The sequence below is a fragment of the Miscanthus floridulus genome, chromosome 7 (genome assembly GCF_019320115.1).
Source record: "Miscanthus floridulus cultivar M001 chromosome 7, ASM1932011v1, whole genome shotgun sequence".
Taxonomy (NCBI): Eukaryota; Viridiplantae; Streptophyta; class Magnoliopsida; order Poales; family Poaceae; genus Miscanthus; species Miscanthus floridulus.
The window spans coordinates 117,840,631-117,850,404 of NC_089586.1; the positions used below are offsets into that span (position 1 = coordinate 117,840,631).

Sequence of the window (9,774 nt, forward strand, 5' to 3'; positions counted from 1 at the left end):
GCAATTTTCAACCAAACTGTGCAATTAGTTTTTTTTGTCTACATTTAATGCTCCATGCATGTATCGCAAAATTCGATGTGATGGCTACTGTAGCACCTTTTTAGAATTTAGGGTGGGAACTAAACACGCGCTTTGTTTCACTTGTGAAATGTCTTCCAAAGGATTTTTTCCTCTAAAGTTCCTATAGCACAATCCTGCCAACCAAAGAGCACTACTGTATCAATTCCTCTATGAATCAAAATCCCATGTTTTTCCAACAAAGTTCCTACGTTCAAAGGGGGCCTAAACGGTTGCGGACGGAACGGGATCTGTCCGGTCCGTTTTCAGGGCCTATTTGGAACGAAATATTTTCAAAGGAATTTCAAAGGATTGCCAAACCTGTATTTTGCTGACGTCACCTGCCGTTTGGAATGAAGGAATGGAACTTCCTGTTCATCTGGAAAGGTTTCATTCGCTCATCAAAACGCAGGAATTTATACATCCACTCTTGGCCAAAGTTTTCGCGGAAGACCGAGGCGCTCTCGCGCGCGAGAGAGAATGCTCGCATGGAGCACGGACGAGTGTTTGCCTGGCCGCACTCCTGCGGTGCCGTCCCGCTGCGCCGCTCCAGATCTCGCCGATGTTCGGCTCGCTCATGCCGCTCCAGGCCTCGCCGGCACGAGGGTTGCTTGCGCCGCTTGTGCCCCGCTTGGCCGCTGTACCGCTCCGCCATCCCTTGGCCTCACCAGCGCTTGGTCGCATCCGCTCGGAGCCTTGTTTCTAGGAAAGGATAAGGAGAGAGAAGGCTGCTGGATTTTTTATTTGGCTCCATCGTATTCATACGGTGGATAAGCAAGGACATGGACATGCGGGCCCATGTGTAAGATAGTCATGAAAAAAATGCGCAACTAAAATATTACTATCATTTAGCACTAATAATGACACTTATACTCGCATATTTTATGATTCTCGTGTTATAAATTTCTGTGTTTTAAACAACCTAAATTTTATGTTCCTATGTTTTGAAATTACATAGTTTTTTACTTTTTATCGTACCTTAATTTTGTATTTTTTTTTCTATTTCTGCGTTTTGCATTCGTTCGTTCAAACAAACATTCCCTCAACCTTACACTGCCAGTCTCCGCACCGCCCGAGCACTCGCTTTTTGGACCGCGTCCGCCTGCGCTCTACCCTCACACACTTCCCTCTGATCCAGTGCCACTACAATACTCTACTGCTGCGCGCTAGCGGTAGCGCACACACCACACCACACCACCACTCGCGCACAACGCCACCGCTGCTGCTGGCTCCTCCTCGCGCTCGCATTGCGACCTAGCGCGAGGGGAAGGGGGGTGGTGCACGTGCTCCGTGATCTGGGAAGCGCCGCGAGATGGCCGGGGGTGGAGGCGGCGGCGGCGGCGGGGCCGGGCCGAAGCATGACGACCTCACGCCGCACCCCGTCAAGGACCAGCTGTCGGGGGTCTCCTACTGCATCACCAGCCCTCCTCCGTGGCGTGAGTCTCCTATCCCATCGCTTCCTCCTCGGCTCCGGCCAACTTGCCATCGCTCCTCGGCTCCGCTCATGGCAAGTTTTTCCCGTTCCCAAGTTGCCTCCGCTGGCTCACGTCCTTGTTAGGAACAACAACAAACTCCGTGGCGCGGCCCATAATTTCGAAGGGGTTTGTTTTGGTCCCGTCTGGTAGGAAGTTGGCCGCGATAGCGATGCGCTGCTGCTAACAATGTCGCAGTTCCGCGCGTCGTTGTCAAGGGTCTGTGGCGACGGTGCGGTGTGGCCATCACACCTTGACGCCTCGCTTGGGTCGGCGATTGGGTTTTACGGGGGATTTGCGAGATCTGCCTGAGCTTTCCTGGTCTCAGTCAGTCCCATATAATTCTAAAAAGGTGGTTCGCCTTTCCGTTCCGCATGTCGCCTCTCTAGTTGTTTATTTAATCGGATGCTCGTGATTCTGCTAAAAGCTTTGACTCGTGTTGTTGCAAGTGGCGTATATCCACCAAATGAACTCTCAAAGGAATCATCGAAACGAGGTTATGTTGCTCTTGATGCTCAAGTTGCACACGGCTCCCGAATCTGTGATCCCGGTTCTCTGTCACCTTATTAACTGATAGCAGTGGTATATTCCTAGGATTGAGACTTCTCAGTTGTGTGGATGGAATATTCAGGAAATCTGGTGCTGCTTTAGAGTTCTACCGAGTAACTATGGTGTTAATCAACTCTTAGTGTTGACTCTTTCCTGCGTTAAAGCACATGCTCTCTGCCTTTTTGGTTAGTATAACGTGTCTAGTCCATGTTTATTTCGTTTGTAATCTGTAGTACACTATTGAATTGCTATAGACTGTCTATGCCAGTGCTACTAGCTAGCTCCAAATCTGGCTTCAAGTTGCTTTAATTAAAAGGGCGTATCCCAATGCAGAGAGCTTCCGCTCTGTGTGGGGTCTGGGGAAGGGTGTCAGTGGCAAGCCTTACCCTCGCCTGTGCAATGCGAGGAGACCGCGACTCGAACCTGGGACCTTCCGGTCACAGGCAGTAAGACTCTACCGCTTGCACCAAGCCCGCCCTTCTTCAAGTTGCTTTAATTCCCTGAATTATTGAGTTGGAGTTTTCTACCCTGTCATATGAACTGATGCATCTGTTTATAATTTTATATAGCATGCTAGTGGACGTGCCGTGGTTACATAGTTGTGAAAGTAATGATCTATTTGGTTGTGTCACTTTGAAACCCCACTACTGCCTTTTCTGGCATTTAATGTTTTACAGCACATCGCCACAAATAAATTTTGGGTTTAGTTCATTATAAGTTGCATATGACCTGCATGGGATTTTGCACCAACTGGTTGAGTTTGATCCATGGATGGAGGGGGTGAAAGACACCAGCATATTTAGGGAAAAATGATCCATTTGTTGTGCATTCAATTCATCGTGCTTGCATGGAAGTTATGATGTTAAAGGAGAAACATGTCCCAATCTTGGATCATCTGCATTTGTAAATAGGATTAATAAACTGAATTTATCGATTCAAACTTGATTTTGTGTATTTGTCTTGGATTAGCTTCAACATGTTTCCAATATAGTTGACAATGGTACACATATGATGCTGTCTACTACAAAAAATACTTCGCTCACATGCTTGAATACTTCAAAATTTTGATATGATACTATTGGTGAGGAACTTTTTGCCCTAACTTGGTTCTATGGGATTGTCTGCAATGCAGCTGAAGCCGTTCTTCTTGGGTTCCAACATTATCTGGTCATGCTGGGTACCACTGTGATCATACCAACTGCACTAGTTCCACAAATGGGAGGAAACAATGTGAGATTTCGAATTTTACTATTCATGTTGCGTTGGTTACTTGGCTCTAAGCTATCAATCTAATTCCTACCGTTCTTTGTGGTAGGAGGACAAGGCAGTGGTTATCCAGACATTGCTGTTCGTTGCAGGTATCAACACCCTCCTGCAGAGTTTCTTCGGTACCAGGTTGCCTGCAGTGATTGGGGGGTCATACACCTTTGTTCTGCCTACCATCTCAATCATCCTTGCTGGACGTTATGCTAATGAACCTAATCCACACACTGTATGTTGAAAGTACTGCAATCTACCATTTTTCTGATCTTACTATCTTAGTTGTGTACACCTAGACCTGATCATTTACTTGTTATTTTTTCTGAAGAAATTTCTCCGCATCATGCGTGGGACACAAGGTGCATTGATTGTGGCTTCAGCCTTACAGATTATAGTTGGGTTCAGTGGCCTTTGGCGTAATGTTGCCAGGTAGGAAGATGAACAGATTAGTTACTGTATTTCTAATTTCAGTATCTGCTCCAGAGGTACTCAAGCAAGAAAGAATCTTGCAGAAGAGAGACGCATTACTCTTTCTCTCTTGAGGCCTTATGCTTTTATGTACTCGTTTTGTTCCAGGTATCTGAGTCCACTTTCAGCTGCTCCTTTGGTGGCACTAGTTGGATTTGGACTGTATGAGCTAGGATTTCCCTCGGTAAGCTTTGATAATTGTGTTTCTATTCGCTATTCATTCAAGGATATTTGCTCATGCTTGAACTCTAAATATCCAGGTTGCCAAATGTGTTGAGATTGGTCTACCTGAACTAATCCTTCTGGTGATCTTTGCAATGGTATGATTAGATTTCTATACATTTGTTTGTTGCACCCAATTTGCTCTCTAACTCTCTACATGTCATCCAACTACCATTTTCCTTTCTGTTCCATTTTTGCAGTACCTGCCGCATACTGTTCACGTGCTGAAGTCTATCTTTGACCGATTTGCTGTACTGTTCACTATCCCCATAGTGTGGCTCTATGCATACCTTCTCACTGTTGGAGGAGCATACAGGAATGCACCACCAAAGACTCAATTTCATTGCCGCACTGACCGTTCTGGATTAATTGGTGGCGCACCCTGGTACTGTTTACAGTTCTGGAGATACAATTGTTCATATGTCACCATCATTGTTGTCAAAATATATGATTAGTGTAACTTTTCCACAAATGAAATGACAGGATCAGAGTTCCATATCCCTTTCAGTGGGGTGCTCCAACTTTCGATGCGGGTGAAGCTTTTGCAATGATGGCAGCAGCATTTGTTGCTCTCGTGGAGGTTTGGCTCGCTGCTCTTAGAAAAAAAATCAAATATTCCAGCACATTGATGCTATATGTGTGTTTGTATGGTGATATAATAATGATCTCACTAACTGGCTATCCCTTGTGTTTGTAGTCCACTGGGGCCTTCATTGCTGTCTCTAGGTATGCTAGTGCTACACCAATCCCACCCTCTGTTCTTAGCCGTGGTATTGGCTGGCAGGTACATGTTATTTTTCATCTACCACATGTTCAGGTTTTACTGGATAATTGTATATTTTAGTTGACTTAGAGCATGCAATTGTTCTTGCTTTAGGGCATCGGTATTCTTCTGGATGGGCTATTTGGGACTGGAAATGGGTCTTCTGTATCAGTGTAAGCACCAGACAGTACATTTTTAAGGAATGCATCTCATTTCTATTTTAATACAACTCTTCTCTTTAAGGAATAGATGTAATTCGGCTTGATACGACAATTGTTTCCTTAACTGCAGTGAAAATGCTGGTTTGCTAGCTTTGACACGCGTTGGTAGCCGAAGGGTAGTGCAGATATCAGCTGGTTTCATGATATTCTTCTCTATTCTGGGTAAGTTTACTTGTCATGGGACTGGTATTTGATTCTTTACCAGATCTTTGAGATAGCAGATTTAAGCCTAACATGTATGATGGGACTTCAAAATTGGCCTGGTTTTGTTTGTCCCATAAGCCTGTTATATAGTACGGAGTAGTAGTTATCGCATAGGGCTCTTCCCTTTCCTTAATGAGGTTGTTAAGATTGTCGGTGGTGCATATAGTATACTAGTATATAGATCGATTGATTGTGTTCCTTTTGAAGTTTGAAGTGAAACTCGGACTCATGCAGTCTAGAACCGGGTCTGTCTATAGAGATATCCGGCAGTAGTTTTTTTAAGAAACTGAATTGTGGCGAATAATTTTCACAAGACACTGCTTAATCCTGCATGCGCATGCTTTAGACTTCTAGCTTGCACACTCCAAAAATAGCTTACCGACAAATTTGTTTCCATTTCTGTTCATTTTCTTTCTTTCCTCTTCTCTTCTTCCCTCCATTTTGATTACCATGGTGTCCTCCACCTCCCTCACAGCTTGTCCCTTCTGTAACCAATAACACAGGTTCACCCAGGCACGCTGCTGCCCCAGCCAGCAGCACCTTGCATCCTTGCCACCCAACTCCTGCGTTCACCCCACCCTCCAATAACCATTGCAGTCGTTCGCTGCTGACCCAGGCCTCCGCTGCTCGCTGCCGACCCCAGCCTCTGCTGTCGTGCCTACCGCTGCTGCAGGCCATCCCTCTAAGCCTGCCAGACATGGAGCCCTCCAAAACAACCCAGAGCCCAAATCCCTGACCCTAATTCGGTAGTCTCCTGATTCAGGCAGTTTCTATCTCACCCTCCGGCACCACATGGCTTGCTCTGTTGTGACTTCTCTGTGCGCTGCTGGGAGCAAGGAGCCAGTGACAGTTTGTGATTTGTGCTGTGCAAGGAAGAAGAATGATGGGGCCTGGGTGCAATGGTGATTTCTCCGAGTGGCAGGAAGAAGAATTAGTCTGCTGGAGGAGCGTCAATTTGGGAGGGGATAGTCAGGTTGAGAGGCTGTGCAGGTGAGGGGCATTAATACACGGATGCGCAGAAACAAGCATTCCCCATTTTCATAACTTCACCACCTACTAGCCCCTAAGTTGATATTATGCCCTTAAATATTTTCTTTCAAGGCATTTAATTGGACCATTGCTTAGCTTGCAAGGCCTTTTGCCTTTAGTTTACTTGATAAACCAGCGAGTAGCTTATGTAGTGCTGACTTCTTAGATGCCTTTCATACAATATCTATAACTACAGAATACTGCCTCGAGTGTCAAGTCTGCCTGTGCCCAATGGGTCCAAGCGGGTCGGCTCCTGCTAGATCATTATTTCTAATTCTTATAACATTAGAAAGTGTGACCCTTAACTTGTCTAACTTAATTATGGAATATCAATTGATATAATTGTGAATCTGAGGCTCTGAGCATGTACTACAATGGGCATCCGTATTAGTAAATTTGAGGAACAAGTGTTAATACAATATTATCCAAAAGGAGAATTTAACTGAACTGTTTTGAGAATGTGTTGTGCAGTTCTGTTAATTATCTCTTCTGTTTGCGGTTCACTACAATGTTGTTTACAGTACTTCATTGCTAATTAACCTGAAATTGGCGTTCGATGAAAATTGCCTAGCATCTGCATTGCAATTTTGCATGCTCTGGTCATCTCAGAACGTGAATACTTACGTTTTCTGTAATAATCATGGGTCATTTTGACTACCCAGGGAAATTTGGAGCTGTGTTCGCCTCAATTCCTGCACCCATCTTTGCAGCTCTATATTGTATCTTCTTTGCTTATGCTGGTGAGCGAAGACCTTCAACCTACTTGTGTTTGTTCTATTAGTTCAAATTATGACGATTGATGCATCCGATATGTGTAACTGTTATGAACTTTGTCCTATTAGGTTCTGCTGGGTTTGGCTTCCTTCAGTTCTGTAACCTCAACAGCTTTAGGACCAAGTTCATCCTAGGGTTCTCAGTTTTCATGGGCCTTTCAGTTCCTCAATACTTTAATGAGTACACATCTGTTGCTGGTTATGGCCCTGTTCACACACATTCAAGATGGGTATGTAACAGCTGTCTTTCAGAAATCTTAGTGCTAGAGTTTAATATGATCATGTAATTAAACATAACCATCTCTCCTGCGTTTTCCAAAAAAAAAAATTACAGTTCTGTGGAAAGGTAAATGAATTACTAATCATTTGTCTTGTTTAATCTTACAGTTCAACGACATAGTAAATGTGATATTCTCATCCAAGGCGTTTGTTGCTGGCTTCGTTGCATATCTGCTGGACAACACTATTCACAGACATGAAAGTTCTGTCAGGAAAGACCGAGGCTACCATTGGTGGGACAAGTTCCGGTCATACAGGACTGATACAAGAAGTGAGGAGTTCTATTCCCTGCCATTCAACCTGAACAAGTTCTTCCCTTCAGTGTGAGCTTGCTGTGGTTACTCTTGTTACTCTGGACTGTCTATCCTCGGTTCTCTGTTGGTGGCACTGTTGATCTTTGGTATATGGAAAAAAAATTATGCTTCAAAAGGATGAAAGATCCTACGGCTGTCGTATACTTTATTTGGTGCCAAAAGTAAGAAATTTTGGTTACCCGTTTGTCGTATGGGAATAGCATGTTAGTTCATATACATGTTATTGTAGTCAAATTTCATCATTCACAAACGGGATTAGTGGAATGGCAATGTCATTGTAGTACACTGCTAATATTGTATATTGTAGTAATCTGGCCACCGCTATCTTTTGTAATGTTAACTTGGTGCTTCAGTGTAGCCTCTGCTGTGGGGTAAAATTTTCTCGGGGGTCAGCATTTTTGGAACTGTAATTGGTCGTCTCCAGGAAGCAGACGTATTTGCTACCAAACCTTGTTGATTCTGTGGGGAAACAACATGAGTGGGTTCCTACGCCCTAGGGCCGTCCTCTTTTCTACTCCCTCCATTTCAAATTATTAGATATTCTGGTTTTTCTGAATATACTTTGGCTATGTTTTTAGTACGTGTCTAGTATCTATACATAGTGTATAGTGTATATTTAAGTGTATCTAGAAAAATAAAAACGTTTTATAATTTAGAACGAAGAGAGGATACATGTGTGACAAAATTTCTACCGTTTGTTATTGCTCCCGTGACCCTACAACTGTTTACATGTGCATATGCAAGATTGCATCTACCAAATAACTTTTAAATATATAAGATTCGATTCTCAGCATTCTTCCGGTCGTTGAAGGCCAGCGCTAGCTTGAGATTTTGTTCGTCTAAGCAATAACATTCCCCTTGGGCCAGTTGCTGCCAAGAAGTGTACAATTGCAGGTAGAGAGCATTTGTGATCCTCTGATTCATGGCAGGCTGTTTCTTATATGTATTTCTCACATGATCGTGTGGCTTCGTTTGTTGTGTTATCCTTGGAAACTGCTGAGTAGAGATAAAATATATGTTTATATACAAAAGAAGAATGAAGGGCATTTCCCATGTGAAATCATGCGGACCTCGGTGCTGATTCCTGTATAAACGGCATGTTGACATGGCTGGTGATGCCAAATCTTGTGGCATATACTTCTTCCGATTTGGTGATTCACAATAATCAGAAGTCGTCGTCGTCGTTGTCTCTCATGTTTATCAGTTCATCATGGTATGGTGGGCCAAGTTCAGGCGAGAATTTTCTTCCAAAAAAATGTTCCATAATGCCAATTTAATTAGATGCTCAACAACTAGATGATCTTATTTTTGTAAAATGGAAGGCAAGGCTTCAACAACTTCTTCATCGAACTAAGCAGGCCTTTCCTCGCCCCCCCCCCCCCCCCCCCCCCCCCCCCCACCCCCCCCACCCCACCACCACGCGTCTGAATTCTGAAGAAACAACGTCTTTGTTCAAACTATGCTCGTCATTTTCGACTCGTAGGTGGAACCAACGAGGAAGCAACGAGGGGGCCTGATTGGCCCATATGGCCCTCTCGGGCCCTGACCGAGGACCACCACAGCCTGATCATTCGCTTGCGTCCACTGATCGACAGCTAGGGCGATGTTCTCATCTCATGGCCTGAGACCTGACAAACAAGGGCTCGGTGGATGCCGCCAGGCGTTACTGTACGAACACGGGTGTGGCACACCGCACGCATCAGCGATGGACATCAAGCAGGAAAGGCGACAGTGATGGTAAGGCAGGTAGGATTAGCACCCACGTTGCAATCGGCACACACGTATTCACGCACTCATGCTTTAGTTTGTTGTCGTTATCATATTTGTATTGATCCGATCGAACCTCACAGATTAAATTGAGAGTGTTTATAGATTCGTTTGTACTAGACAGTCGATTTGTTCGTATGTTATATCTTTCCTCGTTAAACTTATTGGATCAATGCTTTACACTGATTATATCTATCTAGTCGATAATATTACTTATATCTAGGTGCATTGTACTTGTTATCATAAATCAATCATGACCCACGAACATCACAGTCCTTAACAGTCGATTTCTTCTCGTATCGGCTATTTAGTTGATTCTCCTGTTTGGCTGCTTTCGAAGCTGGCACTGTTCGCCTAAACGACCGTTTAGCCCGCTTAAACACCGTGTAAACGCTA

The 9,774-nt window shown here is 44.2% G+C and overlaps 1 protein-coding gene across 2 annotated transcripts; it reads left to right on the forward strand.

Annotated features, from left to right (window-relative positions):
• The first annotated feature begins 1,192 nt into the window (after positions 1 to 1,192).
• On the forward strand, positions 1,193 to 8,021 carry LOC136467708 (nucleobase-ascorbate transporter 6-like). Of its 2 annotated transcripts, none has more exons than XM_066466476.1 (14): positions 1,193 to 1,493; positions 3,211 to 3,308; positions 3,394 to 3,570; positions 3,667 to 3,767; positions 3,915 to 3,990; positions 4,067 to 4,126; positions 4,229 to 4,413; positions 4,512 to 4,608; positions 4,726 to 4,812; positions 4,906 to 4,964; positions 5,083 to 5,174; positions 6,908 to 6,985; positions 7,088 to 7,248; positions 7,406 to 8,021. In XM_066466476.1, exons 1-14 carry the CDS (start codon positions 1,370 to 1,372, stop codon positions 7,622 to 7,624), a joined length of 1,614 nt encoding a protein of 537 aa, XP_066322573.1. In that variant the 5' UTR covers positions 1,193 to 1,369; the 3' UTR covers positions 7,625 to 8,021. The 2 variants fall into 2 exon arrangements, with proteins under 2 accessions (XP_066322573.1, XP_066322574.1); XM_066466477.1 differs by lacking the exon at positions 1,193 to 1,493 and adding an exon at positions 1,859 to 2,263.
• The last annotated feature ends 1,753 nt before the right edge of the window (positions 8,022 to 9,774 follow it).

Coding starts and splice junctions, on each gene's coding strand:
- LOC136467708 (XM_066466476.1), top strand. CDS start 1,370: ATGGCCGGGGGTGGAGGCGGCGGCGGCGGCGGGGCCGGGCCGAAGCAT. Junction 4,965..5,082: donor AATGGGTCTTCTGTATCAGT/GTAAGCACCAGA, acceptor CCTTAACTGCAG/TGAAAATGCTGGTTTGCTAG. Junction 6,986..7,087: donor TATCTTCTTTGCTTATGCTG/GTGAGCGAAGAC, acceptor TTGTCCTATTAG/GTTCTGCTGGGTTTGGCTTC.